The sequence below is a fragment of the Theobroma umbraticum genome, unplaced genomic scaffold (assembly GCF_002168275.2).
Source record: "Theobroma umbraticum cultivar Fairchild unplaced genomic scaffold, ASM216827v3 scaffold_147.0, whole genome shotgun sequence".
Classification (NCBI taxonomy): domain Eukaryota; kingdom Viridiplantae; phylum Streptophyta; class Magnoliopsida; order Malvales; family Malvaceae; genus Theobroma; species Theobroma umbraticum.
Window position 1 is genome coordinate 7934796 of NW_018397259.1, and position 16709 is coordinate 7951504.

The following is a 16709-nucleotide window of genomic DNA, read 5'->3' on the forward strand; positions in this document are numbered from 1 at the left end:
CTGAAAACAAAAATGATAAGATTCTTTATCAGGTGGCAAAGTCCACTCCCTTATTCTCTAAATTTCCTCAATTTTTGTTTCCTTATTATAAAATGATTTAACAAAATAACCCATGTTAAGATCTGAATTTTGTTATTATTATTTTTTGGTTCACCTTAACATTTTCTAAGCACAATAACTTTTCCTTTAAATAGCACAATTGCGTAAGTTTGGCTGACAAAGTAATATATAATGCTTAAACAAAATAAGACATGAATCATGGCTACTCATAATTTTTAACAGTCCTTCCATTTAGTCATTTTTCTCTTATTTTTATTACTTTTTCCTGCCATTTGTGAATACTTAATTACAAAAGTTATTACTTAGCGGTATTGAAAATGAAAATAATTATGTTCACTTTATCCTTTCTTTATTGTTTTCAGAGGCAAATTGAACATTTTACTCATGGACATCCCCTAAGCCACTATGAGATAATTGAAGATGTTCTCTGCAAGGCTTGCAATTTGGAGGTTTGTGGGCAAGCCTATGGCTGTGAACGTTGCAAATACTACTTGCACAATCAATGCGCCAAATTGTCCTATGAAGTGTTTCATCCTCTTCACCCCGACCATCCTCTCCATCTCTATGACGGTAAGGATTTTTATTGTGGTGAATGCAGAGATATGTCAGCTGGGTTTGGCTACGTCTGCTATTTGTGCGGTTTCAAGCTGGATTTGAAATGTTTTATTTTAAAAGAGCTTAAGGTTCAAAGGCTAAAAGAGATGGCCAGAGAGTCAAAGACAAAGTTGTGCCTTTTCCATCAAGATCACGAGCTTTCCTTCGCCAATTTTAGCCTAGTCTTTAAAGGCGATTGGTGCACTATTTGCTTCTTACCACTTTCAGGGATAAGTTATAGATGCTTTCGTTGTGGTTATGCTCTTCATGAATCCTGTCTTGGATTTCCATTTCCATGGGAGATGGCACTCCCATTTCATCCGGAACAACCCTTGCACCCAATTTATAATCACTTCTTTGACGTATTCTGTCTTGCCTGCCCTGGTCCAACCCGTACTGATTCCATCGTCTATAATTTTCAGCAATGTAGACACATCAGCCTCCATTTTTTATGTGCCAATTCCTTGCGGCGACCCCTAGAATCCAAGTCTCACCCGCATCCTCTTTTCTATTTTGGAACCGAATGCCAAAATCTCTTCACACTGTTGGACGAATTCTCTAAACGAGGTCTGCATTTCCAATGTTAGAAATGTTATAAGCTTTGTATTGGTGTGCCTTTCTATCGATGGGTGTTGTGCCAAATCAATTTTCATTTGGAATGTGTCCCTATCCCACATTTCATTAAATCTAAATGTCATATCACCCTTTCACTCTTAGAGATTGTTTCGTAAAAGATGATTCAGAAACTATTTTTATGATGTTTGCAAAGAAAAAAGACATCTAAAAGATCATGTTTACTTTTATGAAAAATATCAGAGATTATTTGTCGCTCACATCAAATGCGCGCTCCTTAATATGGGATGTTTAGCCCATGATCTCCTATATATAATTTGTCTGTTTCATAAACAAATAAAAACTTGCATGTAATATCTAGACTACCATACATTTTAGTTTTTGAATAAACATATGCTTTAGGTGAGTATAGTCACTAAACTCTGATTTCTTTTCTTAGAAAAGTACAACAATAAAATTAATCAAGTCTGACAGTAAATTCATGCTTTATCAGGTGGAAGAAATAGCACCAGCAGAAGAGCCATCCTCAAATTTGGTGTTAGACTCTGAGAACACCTCTATCCAAGCTGAGAGTGAAGTGTCCACAGATGAATCAACCTCAAATTTGGTATTAAACTTTGAGAACATCTCTACCCAGCCTGAGAGTGAAATGTCCACAGAAGAGCAGCAAAGCGACGAAGAAAATCCAGCAATGAAGAAATGAATTGAAGAGCAGCAGAGTGATTAGGAAAAATTAGTTCTGTATTTGATTTGCTAGATGAAGCATATATATTTTATCAAGGAAACTGTTATCACTTGAAGGAAAGTGCATGTATATTGTTTGTTGCGTACTTGGAAGGAAAATATTGTTTGATAATAGCAATTGAAACTCCTTTCTCCTTCTTCTCAGTAGAGAAGTCGAATCCTTTGTGCACCAAAGAGTAACAGAGCTAGATACATTGTAAAGGGTCCTATTCTCTAAAAGTGTAGCCACAAGACCCTCCAGTAATAATAAAAGAAACCATAATAGTTAAAGCAAGCCATAAAGACATCAAGTTCAGACTCCAAATAAGTTCTTAGAGAATCTACTTTAAATCATAACTCCCTCAATGAAAGCTTATAAGGCACTATGCAAGCATTTTTGCTGAATAAATTCTCCATCTTTGCTGGAATGCATCTCCTAGTAACTAACATAAGTAGGTCGACAATGAACAATAGATTAATCGAACTGATCTAAATCTTAACTGGAACATCTTGAAAGGTCATGTTGTCAGCTTTACTATCAAGGGGACTATATCAATAAACAAAGATAAGCATAACTAGCCACCTTTAGAACAAGTTTCACATGGAACAAACTAGGTAAGCATTGACATTTATGATACTGGTTGTGACCATGATTAAAAATAAAACTGTTAAGAAATCTATATAGCAAAAGAAAACAAAAAAAGACATTGCCTTTCTCCAAAACTGCTTAATCCATTAAATCATATCTGCAAATTGAAGACAAGAGATACCATGAATCTTAACTTTCCCCTGGCTAGGATCCGATGATCAGCATGAGATCCTTTCCTTCTCAAAGTAGCCATTTGATGAGAAAGTAAACAATTCATAAAAGCTTCAGTCTTACCCATCTATACTTTTTTTTTTTTTGGTTATTACCGAAAACAATAGAAGGGTAATCAGGGCGGATGGACACTCAAAATTTTTAAACTTTTTTCATATTTAATGTATTCTCTTAATGGCTCCCTCAATAATTTTTTATTTAATAATTAATACAAATAAAAATAACAAAAAATATCCCACATGTTTCACACAATTTTAATTTTTTTTTTTGAATTTATATTTGTCATACTATTTACTTATATATTCTAAATTTCTATATTTTTGCTTCTTCATATTTATATAAACCATCAACCATATTCTTTTTTTTTTTGTTATGTCATATGTGAGTTCCATCTTCTACTTGTCATGTTTATTTTTTTTTATTAGGTGAATTTTATTTTTCATGATTTGAATCTTTAGAAATTAATAAATTATTATATAATTCACAAATATAAGTTATAGTGTTTGCTTAAAATTTTATCAATGTATCATTTTTTTAATTAATCCTGATTATGTAAGAAAAAATTATCTTGAATATATCTTTTTATATGTTTTACCTTTTATATTTAGTTAAAAGAAAATTATCTTGAATATATAGTTTTCAAATAATCTTAATTATATAAGAGGAAATTATTAATCTTGCATATCGTATTTAACTATTTATATTTTATGCATTATAGTTTTACATATAGTATTATAAGTTTAAATAGAAATAAAATAAGAATATTTGATGTTGAATGCATGAATTTTTTTTTTCAAGTTTGATTAAAGTATAAGTAAGTTGAAAACAATTAACAAATTCTTAAAAAAAAAAGATACAAATCGTACGCTCTTACACTTAGCCATCAAGTCTTAATACTTCAACTCATGAACAAAAGTAATGTGAATCAAAATATCCAATACTCAATCTTAAAGAAATAAATTTTTTTAATATATAATTTTTAATTAATAAATTTAAATTTAAAAAATATAATTAAGCACGACTTCCCTAAAAATTTATTGTCAAGTTTGCCAAGTTGACGTCAAGTACGATGAAAAATTCCAAGTGGGCCAAGTTTGCTTTCCATGCGAAGTGTGATAGTTATAGCAATTGTTAAAACTGCTTTGGCAAGCGGTAACGAGTTGACCAAGAAAAGAGTATCCCATAACAAAAGGCAACCACTAATATAAGGTTCCCGACTATTCATTCTTTCTTTAGCAGCCTTTCGTAGTCACCCACAGTCCCAACCCACCAAGCCAAATTCCCCCCCTCACATCATCACCCTCCATCAACATTTTCTTATATATTTTTTTATATAAATGAAAGAAAAAAAATTCAAATTTTACTTTTAAATAAAAATTATTCATTAATTAATAAATTAAATACTTAAATATAATTTTTTTTATCTTTTCCAAAAGTAAAACATGATGAACTCTACTTTGATTATACCTCTTATAATTTTAGCGTTCTTACAAATAAAACCTAATAATTTCATTCTTATGCTGTTATATAAAGATTAGAATTTAACCTAATGAGATTATAAGATATATGGGTTGAAATTAACACAGCAATTGGAAGGAAATTACATGGTTTGAATTGTCAAAAGAATTATTATAAGGGATTATCTGTGAAAACGAGAAACCGTAAGGGTAGACAAAGAAAGACGAGTACGTTTCCGACTTGTAATAGAATTCGTGTCTTTTATTGAAACCGAGAAGACAACCACGTGTGTTAATCAAGAAGGAATATTTCATTCCTGTGCTGTTTTCTTCTCTGTTTTGGTACTCTGGTATTTTCGTCTGCAAAACATCAGCTTTTCTATCCAATCACCAACTTCTCAGGGGTTTATTCATTCTCGATTTCAACACCATTCCAAGTAAGATTCTTTGATACCTTTTTCGGATATGTTTAAATTTTTTTTAAAAAAGTTTTACTTTAATATATATTGACCATAATTTAGATTCACCTTTGATACCCAATTCCTAAAAAAGCTTCTTTTGTTGAATTTTGATTGTTTTTTAGTTAGTTGTGGTTAGCTATGAAATGGGTCGTTTCTCTTTTTGATTAATAATAGGCTGATTTGTTGGCTTTTTTTTTTGTTGTTGAGTTGGTCTGGTTTGGTTATTGGGAAGCTTTGTGTTATTGGTTATCTGTTTTTTGAGGTTTTGTATAGGAATTTTATTGATTAGAATTTTGATATGGGATGGTGGGGAAAGTGGTCACCTTGTTTGTGTAATTATGTTTTGGATAAGTAAAAGGTGGAAATTTCATGTGATTTTACTTGCGGTTATCTTGTTTTTACCTTTTTAAACTTTGCAGAGTGCTAAATGATTCTAGTGGTCATTGATCTCATGTTCCAGCTTAGTTTGCTGCAAATAAATAGTCTTCCTGATTGTGACTTTCATAGACTTGGTAATTTTTTTTCCTTCTTACAGTGAATAGATTTTTATGTGATTTTTGTTTGACTTGAAGTTCAAATGGATTTAAATGGGCATTTGGTTTTGGTTGATTTGCTAATGCTTCTGCATTCTTTTAACTGTCAAAAATCAATTTCTTTGCTTGTTCCCGGTGATTCTGCTTCCATTTTTAGAGATATCTACTTGCTGGTCTAGAAATTGTGACTCCTTTCTTTTTCTTTGGACATGAACATGAAATGGATTTAGCTGGACGCTGGCTTCTGGTTGATCCGCATCCTGCTAATACTTCCGCAGAAATTGTGACTCTTGTTATGTGATTTTTCTTTGGTCATGAACATGAAATGAATTTAGCCGGACTATGGATTGTGTTTGATCCTTATTCTGCTAATACTTCTGCACTTTCCATTTTTTCAAAAACCTTTCTTGTTTATGGTGATTTTGCTTCCATATTTAGAGATATCAACCCGTTGGACCAGATATTGGGACTCTTTAGGTCAAAATCGCTTCAGTTGTTTTCTTGTTGGTTCTTTATTTTTTTTTTATTTATGACAAAAGTAAAATAGATTTTATTTCTTCCCTGCCTTCCTCCCTATATGGTTTCCTTTTGTGGCTTTGACTGATTGGTATGGAATTAATGGAGTGGTTGTATATACCAAAAAGATTCCAATTTTGATGAAAAACCAATGTGATGGTTTCTTTTTGGGTTAGGGGGAAGTGAAACTACTGTGATACTTACACGATGCTTTTACTCATCTATTTTTTAAGTAATAGATATCATTTTGTAATGGTCATGTCATCATTATTTGTAGTTCATGGATCATGATCAGCAGACAAAAATGGTTATACTTTTTTTTTTAGTTTTGTCAGACAAATATATAGAGTCATGTGTTTGTCCCGCTTCCTATGTTATCAAGGGAATACTTGTCTCTCGTGAACTAGGAATGTAAAATCTGTAGGAAATTGTATGAAATAAATATCATATGGACAAATTTTCCATGTTAACATGGTTTACATGTCAATCACATGCCGAGTCTGTTAAATTTCTGGTGATGTTCTGGCTCTACTGTCTTCTTCTCTGTCTAATTGCAGTTCTTTGGACTTTCTTCTTTTAGAATACCAATCTCACCACTTCTTGGCTGGTGAATTGAATGCATAAGGAGTCAAAAATAAAGCTCAAAGCACTTAGAAAGGTATTAGCTTAAGGAGAAGTCTCATTCATTTTTCCTTCCTTTAAATTATAGCCAACAATTTATTTGAAGAATATACCCACAACGCAAGTTTAGAGTCAGTGAATGAGTTTCTTGATATATGAATTAACAAGCATCTTGCTGTTTATTCAGGTTGTTGATATTTAGGTACGAAACAGCTAAGAATCAGGGACTCAGATCTCTGCTGCTATGTCCTCATCTTTTCCAGCTCTTCCTACTCCTTTCAAAGAGAAATATCCCAAATTGCCTGATTCTTTTCAGGTTTCCTCAGGGAGGAAAGTGATGAAGAACTCTGTATCTCCTCAAGAATCTTCATTAGCTCCCTGCAACAGAACCCTTGGGAATTCGTTTTCATCCCCTTCCATAGCCAACAATGATATGTTTGCCTCAGCGCTAGCACATGATCGACATTCTCAAAGTCCTGCATTTATTTGTCAGCCTTCAAGGGATGCAGCATCTTTGCCATCAATCGATTCTTTGTATTCAGATCAGTCCACAGCTTTGTTTAATCATCCACAGGAAAAGAAGGACGTTTCTTGGTGTATAGATCGGCTTCAAGACTTTCTTGATCTGCCTGAAAATGTTCGTGTTCCAAATGGGCTGTTGGAAAGTGGCACTGGTGTCATGGCATCTGAGGACCACAGTAAGAGAACTGATTGGCAAGAGTGGGCAGATCAGTTGATCTCTGTTGATGATGCTCTGGACACAGACTGGAAGGAGTTTCTGGATGATACCAATGCCTCAGATCCCAAACTGAAGGTATGTTCCTATATTTTATTAGATAGGGTTGCTGCAGAAACATCTTAAGCAACTTTTGAGGTTCATTCTTGAGGTAATATAATTTTGCCACTGCTGCTATAACTTCGATTTAATTTGTTACTGTTGAAACTTTTCAACTTGAGAAACTATATAACATATGATTCTCTCCAGAACAGTTAACTACCAAAAATCAACTAGACTGATGAATTTTTATACGATTTTCTAATTTGATACCAAGGACATTTTGCCTTGGAGCAAAAAGACTTGTTTGTGTATGAAAACCCCATTATGTTAGCCTTTGGCTTCCAAAGAGGATAAGTTCTATCTAGCCAAGTTATTGATGTGGCATCAGAAGCTTTGTTTGATATTATTTCATATTAGACTATCAAAATAATTAATTCAGTGACCTATGTACTTTATTTTGTGTTTTTCATTGCTTTTGGTTTTGAGAAAACTAAAAAATGTATCAGGTTCTGAATTCTTCTGGTGATATCTCAAAGCAACAGCCTCAGTTTCAGCAGAATCAACCTGCACCACATGGAGAATTTTCTAGTGATGCTTACCCATTGTCCACCGCTCCTCCAACAAAGCCCCGTATGCGTTGGACACCAGAGCTTCATGAGGCTTTTGTGGAAGCTGTTAATCTACTGGGTGGCAGTGAACGTGAGTAGTCCTCCTATTCATGTTGTATATTTTCATCTCATTAGCATTTAGGAAATTATTTATGTAAATCATTTGCTAATTTTGGATAATAATTTAAACTTATAGGAGCTACTCCAAAAGGCATCTTAAATCTCATGAAAGTTGAAGGCTTGACAATCTATCATGTTAAAAGTCATTTGCAGGTCTGTATGTAATGTTCTTATTTATCCTTTTAACAACTTTCTCAAAGAATCTTAAAAATTTACTGGAATATTTTCCTGTTCTAAATCCAGAAATATAGAACTGCCAGATACAAGCCAGAATCATCAGAAGGTAAGACAACTTGAACACTTTCGACTAGAAATTTTCTGGCATCTTAAAGCCCGTGATTTTTTATTGTCTTGTAATTGTCCGCATAGGATACCATTCTGTTGTTTCCTTTTATCTCTTTCCATTTCCAATGTGCAAGCAGTAGCGCATACCCTTATAAGAACTCAACGCAGTAAGACAATTGGTTAAAATGTATTGTTTTCTTCTCATTGCAGGAACGCTGGAGAACAAAATGACTTCAATTGGAGAAATGAAATCCTTAGACTTGAAGGCGTAAGTAACTTTTTCTTTTTTGGTATCTTGAAATAGAGTTTTTCTACCCCGTTTGCTTGTCAATTTTGTTCTAGGGAAGTGTTATTTATCTGTCTTTCACTTTAAGCAACAATTAGAAAATTTGAGTCTTGGAATATGCTGTTCTAATCTCATGGAGTGTTATTATTAAAAGCTAAATTTGACCCATCAACCTTTTGATTGGTGGGTTGGTTGGCTCTTTTCAGTTTTGCAACATATGACGTTCAGAATAGAAGTCTAAGTAGAATTGGAAAAGATAATTTTAGCACTGTGAGATTTGGCACTACTTGGAAAAAGGTTGGAGAATATCTATGGTGTAGCTTACTGTTTTTCAAGTTCTGCCTCAATATAAATCATAAGTTTTTCTTGAAGGAAATCCAGTCTTGATCAATGAAATCTACATTTTGCACATCAGGCTATCTGCTTCCTATTCTGTGTAACAAATCGCGTATTGCAAGTGTTGATATTCATGCATCCCTGGATTCTAGGAAGCTAGACTATATTCCCTATATGTTATCCTACTGTCAAGGGCTAATTTCCAAAATTAGATGTCTTTATGGTCGCTCAATCCAACTATAGCTACTAGAGTTATTTCATTACTGTGTCAAAATCCTGAATAAATAAACTGATTTTGGACTTGAAATTTTTTATAACAGGGGTATGGGAATCACTGAAGCATTGCGATTGCAGATGGAAGTTCAGAAGCAGCTCCATGATCAACTTGAGGTATGCTACTTGTAGCTAAGCAATAAGCTTCAATTTGTTTGACTTGCAGTTGCAGACTATACACTCAGGTGAACACAATACATGGATATGTCTTTTTCTTATATCTTAGCTTCTTTCTCAAGTTCACTACGTTATTGTTTGGAGTTTTTTGAATAAGCTCCTAGTTGATGTCAACATTGTTGCTTGAACTCTTCAAATTTTCAAGCATACCCATTTGGGATCTGGGTCTGGGAAGCATGTGATGGGGAAGAAATGGTTTAGATTGTGGTTTAAGAAATCCTGGTTTACCCTTTGTGATGAAGTTGATGTTAGCATTACCTATTATTCGTGGACCGGAATTTACACCCATGCATGCTTCAAAAGCACAGCTGCATGCACATATGTAAATGCACATGTATATTCTGATGCCCGGTTCATTGTTCCTCCAGATTCAGAGAAATTTGCAGTTGCGAATTGAAGAACAGGGGAGGTATCTGCAGATGATGTTTGAGAAACAAAAAAAGATGGAGGATGAAAGGAGTGGGGCCCCCTCCTTCGACCTAGATGATGCTTCTACTCCATTACCAGGCTTAACGTACCCATCTTGTGCGAATGATAAATCAGAAGCCTTAGAGCAGGTACACACAAAAACTGGAATTGATAGAAGAAATGCTAGCACTACTGAGGACGAAAGTTCCCAGGATGTAAGCAGGAAGCAGAAGGCATTGGAAACAAATCCTGCTGGCCATATAGAGGCAAATGACAATGAGCCTGGCTCCCCACTCTCAAAACGAGCAAGAACAGAGAAATAGCAGCATTGTTGACTTCGCATCTTATAAATAATCTTTCTATAGGCCGCATAGCATTGCTCCTGGAGAAGTTGTCAGACAGATAATTATGCTGACAGAAACCAGGAGTTTTTGAAACATTAGTTCTTACATTGATCTTTATGTGAATACTCCTTAGGTGACTAGATGTGATGTACTCTTCATTTGGAAAGAATCATGGCTCTGCTTCTGATTGTTTCCATCAGTCCTCTTGACCTTCCTAATCTATAGTATTTGCATTGAGACCTGAAATTACAAGAGGACTAATTGGCTTTCTCTTGCTTGTGCAACATGCTTGTGCTTTGTAATTAACTAATGTTGTAAGTGATGAGGATTACATTGGTATTTTACTGTTATATCAAGAAAAACAAACTTGGGAAAGCTCCATGCAGTGGATTTGTTCATTTGAGATGTAGTACTGCAGATCCCACCGTGCACATCAGAGAACGGCCAGTATCAAAGCCCGTGAAGGTTAAAAAACAAACTCAGTGAGGAGAAATTGTCAGTTAATTCACTTGTTGAGTTTGTCCAAGCCATCGCATTTGGATTGAGAAATGGCACTGGAATGGCAGTTCCACTGCAAATGCATTGAAAAATCCTATATGCAGCAAAGCCTTGTGATGACTAATTTGGAAACAACACATGCTGTTTGTAAAGCCGTGATGCTCCTTCAAAGTTGAGATTAAATTCTCACTTGGATGTTTGTATATGTTAAATCTTTGCTAACTTCCTTGTACATGAAATCATTAGTCATGAATCAGAAAGCTGGATTTGTAAATCTCGTGGAGTTCTATGGAATATTACATACAGATTCAATTCATCCTTCTTTTTTTTTTTAAAGAATATGCTGTAACCCAGCAATATTCACCACAGATTCAACATCACTTGCATGAAGTGCAAGAGATTTGGTCCTTGGTGGAAATTAGAAACTGTTAAGGAAACAAATACTCAAAAGGTCAATGGGATGGACCAAAATATAAGAATTTTTCCTGTTCTTACTTGAATGTTGTTATCAATCCCAATATATTAAAATTAAGAAAACAAAAGGGCAAATGTTCTTATCCTCCATTTATTTTCCTTTTTCCAACAATCAGAAACTGGCACTAGTAACTACTAACCTCCTTTAACCGGCTAACCCAGTCCTTGAAACACGAGAACTTTGTCCTCTGCAAACAACTGCAACAAAAGAGGAAGAAACTAATCTTCTTCAAACAAACCCAAAATTATATTCATAAAAGAACCTGCGTAGAACTCCAAATCAAGAAAAATCAAAGCGGGAAATTTTTACAAGAAGAGAAAGCATCAGCAGCCGGCAGAAAAAGAAGATGTTGTTTCAAGTGGGAGGACAAGGGGCTCGACCCACCTTCTTTGAAATGGCTGCTGCTCAGCAACTCCCCGCTAGTCTCCGTGGAGCCCTCACGTACTCAATTGGGGTAAGCCTCCATCTATCTGTCTTTACATACCAAAAAAGGCAAACAATTTTTTTTGTGTATCCATGAGATACGCATTATAGTTTTCCCTTCTCAAAATTGCTCAGTTTTTGTATAGATTTTGCCTCTTCAATTAGTGGGTCACTCTTGGTTTTTTGTAAATATGCTTGTTTCTGTGGTTTTTTTTTTTTCACTCTTTTTTTTTCTGAAATTTTTAGAATAAATAAATTGATTGTTTTTGTTAAGTACCAGGAAAATGGCTTCACTTGAAAGTACCTTCTTTTTTTTCTTATTGTTTAATGGAAGTTCGTAAATTGATTATTTTGCCATTCGAAGTATTTCTTGCTATGGAACTATTTTGCTGTTTTTGACTTGGTACAATAACTAAAAGATTTTTCATGACTGCAATTAGTGTTGTTATAGGTACATGAGATTAAATGTTTTAAGGTTTATGTGTGAATTGATAGGTATTGGCATTGAGAAGACCTTTTCTTCATAAGGTGTTAGACTATGAAGATGAATTCTTTGCTTTGCTGATGTTGGTTCTTGAGACTCATAGCTTACGAACTACAGGTTTCCTTCTTTAATTTTTTTAGCTTGGTTTCTACTACTACTTAATTGCTTTTCAAGGTATTTTTGCATCGCATATATTTGAGCTTCCTCATTGCCACTTTTTTACATAGTGTTTTATGTATCTGATTTTAGTTTACTTCCAATGACTTTGTTTTCTTCTCTTAAAGTTTAATAGTCATTTTGATTTCACTCTATGTTTTTGAACATTGCCTTTGTCATACCTATGGCAATATTAGTTATCTTCTCGTGTGTGTCTCTGTGAACCATGAATCTGTTTTTGTTGCTTCCCTGTGTGAAATGTAACGTAATCTATGATGGTAGAGAATGTCTTAAAAATTGCTCAATGTAATTGTCCCTTCCTTGTACCTAATGAAGTTTATTCCCTTCTATATGGAGATGTTGAATGTCAAGGTTGTGGGTGCATAGGAGAAATAAGGAGACATTTTTGGAATCTTGTGGTGATGTTCATTCTGATTGTTAGAATTTGAAATCTGGAACTTTTCAATTTGAAGGCCAAGTTACATGATCTGGCACACGCCATCTATTGATCATAATATGTAAAATGAATTTTCCTTGTTTGGTTATATCAACATTAATGAACCTTTAGCCCGAACCAACCAGCTTCTTGGTGGGAAGAAGTGGCAGTACATTCAGTTAATGTATATGCAAAAGTATCATTGTTAGCTATTAGAGGATAACATCTTGCTAATGAGTTTCTTATTTTGGAAGCTTATAATAATGCCCACTACATGTTGGTTGCACGGTTTGGTTGCAAATTTTACTCTTAATTTTCTTATAATTTGCAGTTTGAAGATGCATCTTTGACTCCATTCTTGAGACTCATTTTTCTAATATACAATTTATACAGATGCTTCTTTTTCTGAGTCTCTATATGGTTTGAGGAGGAGAGCAGCAAAAATAAGAACAAAACAGGCTGACATCCGATCAAAGTCTAGTGATGGAATCCAACACTCTGGTCTAGAAAGGCGTCAAAGAGTTCTTTCAGTTGTATTTTTGGTAGAATTCTGTTTCTTTATTTCTTATGTTTTAAGATTCTTATAACAAATTAATCTACGAAAACTCTTGTATTAGAGTGATTGTGTTTTTGTTGGAGAGAATTACTGCATGTATTAATAATTTTAACTCATTTCCATGCTCTTATTACCAGTTTCCCTCCAACAACCTCTTCTGGATGCAATAGTAACATCTGGTTTTGATGTATCTGTCTAGGTTGTGTTGCCGTACTTTAAGTCAAAATTGCATTCAATTTATAACAAAGAAAGGGAAGCCAGGCTTCAAGCAAGTTTATGGGGTCCTGATGATGGAAGATTTGAAGATGTTGACTATTTTGATGAAGGAGAGGCTTCTATCACATCAAGAACATCTACAGAAACAGAAGGATCAATGAGAACACGGTTGGCAAAGAATATTCAGAAAATTATAGGCACATGCTATCCATGGGTTCATGCTACCACTGAAGGTGTGTGCAGATTTATCATTTTTTATCCCTATTTGCAAGAATGCTGGTAATTTATTAATCCAATCGTGGTTCATGGTCTACCAGAACCTAAAGTGGAACTTGTGATTGACAAAGTTAGGAGTGAGCAATGATAGTTTATGGCGACCAGCTAATAATTTAATAGCTAAATGGTGGTAGCTGGCCATGCGATTCTCTTTCGTGTTTCTACAAGCTTATCTAGTATAAGTCTCCATGGCAGTAGTGTAGGTTTTGTGATTGTGTGTAAGCATGTTTATATTTGTTATATTTTCTGGGAGGAGCTATTTTTATTAGCTGTTTTAAGCAAGCTTTGTTTGAATGATCGGTAACATGCTTAATTATAATCTTGAGTTTGATGGTGCAGGACTAACATTTAGTTATCAGCTTTTATATCTGCTCGACGCTACTGGGTTCTATTCTGTTGGATTACATGCACTTGGGATTCATGTTTGTCGAGCAACAGGGCAAGAATTGGTATTATATTCAACTATAATTTCTATTGTATATCTCCATCTTTAATTATATTAATTTCCATGTAGCAGTTCTTCTTTATTTCATACTTTTTCCATGTCCTATTCATGGGCACACATATGGACAGTTGGTAGCAGAAGACTTAAAAATGTCAATAGTAATTTATTTGTTTGGAATTCAGTTCTTATATATAATATATATACACACATATACTCAGTGTACGTATTTGATGTCAAGATAGATGGATACTTCTTCTAGAATTTCCAAAATTCGAAGTCGTGAACGTGAGAGGCTTCGGGGTCCTCCATGGTTAAAGGTATGTTTAATAAATATTTTAATTAGGACCATAAAGATTGTTTACCAAAGTTGTTTATCTAACTTTACCTAATCACGTTATGTTAAAAGTTTAGCATATTGATTAGACTTATGATTTCTGCAGGCAGTACAAGGAACATTGCTTAAATGTGCATATGCAGTGCTGGACTATGCACAAACTGGTTTAATTGCTGCAGTATTCATCTTTAAAGTGGGTGTAGTTTACTGGTTATAAAATTTACTGTCCTTTGTGGTTTTACGGATGCTATATACCTAGAAAACACAAATACGCAAAAATTTATAGATATTACATTCTCAAAGGGAAAATCTTTTATTACTGGACCAAACCAAACTAAATCGATCAGTTTCCATGGTAAATCAATCAGTTTCTCAAGTTTTTAGCGAAAACACAGGGCTCTACCACTATGTAAATACCATGGTGGACTCCTAACATTCTTTCATAGATACTTTTTATAGATACTTCTGCAGTTGTACTTCAACCTTCCTTCACTTTCCTGGACTTCGGTTCAACTAACCCTCCAAAATTATAATAGTAATGAAATAAGACTGGATGGCATCACTGAGGTTTTGATAGGCACCACTGAGGTTATGATGGATATCAATTAAATCTGAGACTTCTTAAAGTCGGCTTCCTCTCCAAACTTAATATTCATGTGCTGACTATTCTTTGTTTCTTGAAACCAGTTGATGTCTTTTCATTTGATGATCGACTGTTTTTTGGGAAACAGTAATCGAAATAGCTGTGATTTCCTTTTCAATATAGATTATCTTAGTTTGTGTGAAATAATTATAGATGATGGAATGGTGGTATCAATCTGCTGAGGAGAGAATGTCAGCTCCAACTGTGTATCCCCCACCTCCACCTCCACCACCCCCAAAGGTGAGGACCCACCTCTCTCTATCTCTCATACATGGGCATGCATGCACACGCGTATAGAACCAGTCCTCGGTATTTGGTGGATAATATTTCCCCTAGTAAAATGGAGAATTATGTATGAGGATTTATATACATATGTTTCAATGTATGTATTGATGGATATTAAATCTGGGATGTGTCACCAAGGATGTGAAGGCATTGGTTTTTTTTTTTTTATTGCATTTATCCCTTGTCATAAACTATGTGATTGTCTGAGGATTTTGGCAGCAATTTCTATTTATCAAGTATCAATCAGAAAATAGAAGAAATAAGAAAGGACAAGCCTTTGTTGCTATGTTGCTCAAAAAAACCAAAAACTTGATTTATCATTTATGCAGGTTGCCAAAGATGGAATCCCCTTGCCGCCTGATAGAACAATCTGCCCATTGTGCTCACAGAAGCGTGCAAATCCATCAGTAGTTACTGTTTCCGGATTTGTCTTCTGTTATGCTTGCATACACAAGTATGTTTCTCAGGTAAGGCCTTCAAACCCCATTTTTTGAACCAAATGAACCGTTTCACAATGTGCATCTGATGGTATGTAGGGAAACTTGTCAAAAGGGCTTGATATAATGTATGAATTCCATTAGCATACCTTTAATTGTATCATAAAATTGGCCATTTGTCATATTTTCTTTCATCTATCCATTCTCAAGTGAAACTTCGCTAGACTCCGTTTGAAGTAATAAGGAGTAAGCATTAATAGAGTAGTCTAATAAAGTAGGAGGTATTATCTTCTTAAGCGACCTTTTATCTTCAGCTTCTTTAAGCAAATACAGAACTATGCTTTATGTAGTTCGTAATGAGAAGCAATTTCTTGCTGTTCCAACTTCTATGGAAACTCAAGGAAACCCACCTCTTAAACCAAGGTTTCCATATACTGCTATGGAACATCTAAAGGTTTATTTTGCACATTTTACAGTTTTAGTTGTTTTTACTAGTTCACAAAGTCGATTTGGGATAAGCTGAAGAAGATAAAGAACTAAGTATGCATACTTGTAGATTGTTGGTGTTGATCTTCATCTTTAGTTTTATTCTATTTTGAGTAGATTTTTTTTCCCTGAAGCACTTATTTGATTTGTGCTGTATTTCATTGCCACAGTATAAGCGCTGCCCAGTCACATTAATGCCAGCAGATGTTGACCAGATAAGGCGGCTCTTTCATGATGTGTAACATTCTTGCTGGGTATTAGGGTGTAAATTAATTAATTTCATAGGAAGTATTCAACAGTCAAATCTTTGTTAAATCAAAGATGCCAAAGGGCAACGAGGCCATGACAACCACACAAAATAATGCAGGGAATTTCTTGTTTTTGTGCTATTCTGTTGCCGTTATTTTTGGAGTTTTCAAAAGTTCTGTTATGAAACATTTAGATCATTTTGAAACTACTGATATCCAACCATGGTCATTATTCACCATGGAAACACCATTTGTACACATTGAAAACTCCATGTATAAAAGTCATAGTTTTATTATTCTAATTCTGTAGTTACCATGCATGATGCAACCTATTAGAC

The 16709-nt window shown here is 34.4% G+C and overlaps 2 protein-coding genes and 1 long non-coding RNA gene across 7 annotated transcripts in view; all 3 read left to right on the plus strand.

Moving 5' to 3' along the window:
• The window catches only part of LOC110415465 (uncharacterized), a 6763-nt gene extending 4733 nt beyond the window's left edge, over window positions 1–2030 (plus strand). The window contains exons 2-3 of the long non-coding RNA XR_016351153.1: window positions 423–630; window positions 1721–2030. This is a non-coding gene — a long non-coding RNA (uncharacterized LOC110415465). The remainder of the gene's footprint in view (window positions 1–422; window positions 631–1720) is intronic.
• Window positions 2031–4257: 2227 nt separating this feature from the next.
• On the plus strand, window positions 4258–10745 carry LOC110414686 (Homeodomain-like superfamily protein). Of its 5 annotated transcripts, XM_021426050.2 has the most exons (11): window positions 4258–4664; window positions 5108–5200; window positions 6318–6395; window positions 6546–6560; window positions 6675–7172; window positions 7643–7835; window positions 7941–8017; window positions 8108–8147; window positions 8360–8417; window positions 9092–9161; window positions 9590–10745. In XM_021426050.2, the coding sequence occupies exons 5-11, from the start codon at window positions 6696–6698 to the stop codon at window positions 9950–9952; spliced, it is 1278 nt and encodes a 425-aa protein (XP_021281725.1). In that variant the 5' UTR covers window positions 4258–4664; window positions 5108–5200; window positions 6318–6395; window positions 6546–6560; window positions 6675–6695; the 3' UTR covers window positions 9953–10745. The 5 variants fall into 5 exon arrangements, with proteins under 5 accessions (XP_021281725.1, XP_021281722.1, XP_021281724.1 ...); XM_021426047.1 differs by having other exon boundaries at window positions 6546–7172; XM_021426049.2 differs by lacking the exon at window positions 5108–5200.
• Window positions 10746–10885: 140 nt separating this feature from the next.
• On the plus strand, window positions 10886–16673 carry PEX12 (peroxin-12). The gene is made up of 10 exons (XM_021426051.2): window positions 10886–11400; window positions 11865–11970; window positions 12839–12987; window positions 13201–13450; window positions 13833–13942; window positions 14181–14255; window positions 14379–14465; window positions 15069–15155; window positions 15530–15667; window positions 16294–16673. Exons 1-10 carry the CDS (start codon window positions 11293–11295, stop codon window positions 16363–16365), a joined length of 1182 nt encoding a protein of 393 aa, XP_021281726.1. The 5' UTR covers window positions 10886–11292; the 3' UTR covers window positions 16366–16673.
• The last annotated feature ends 36 nt before the right edge of the window (window positions 16674–16709 follow it).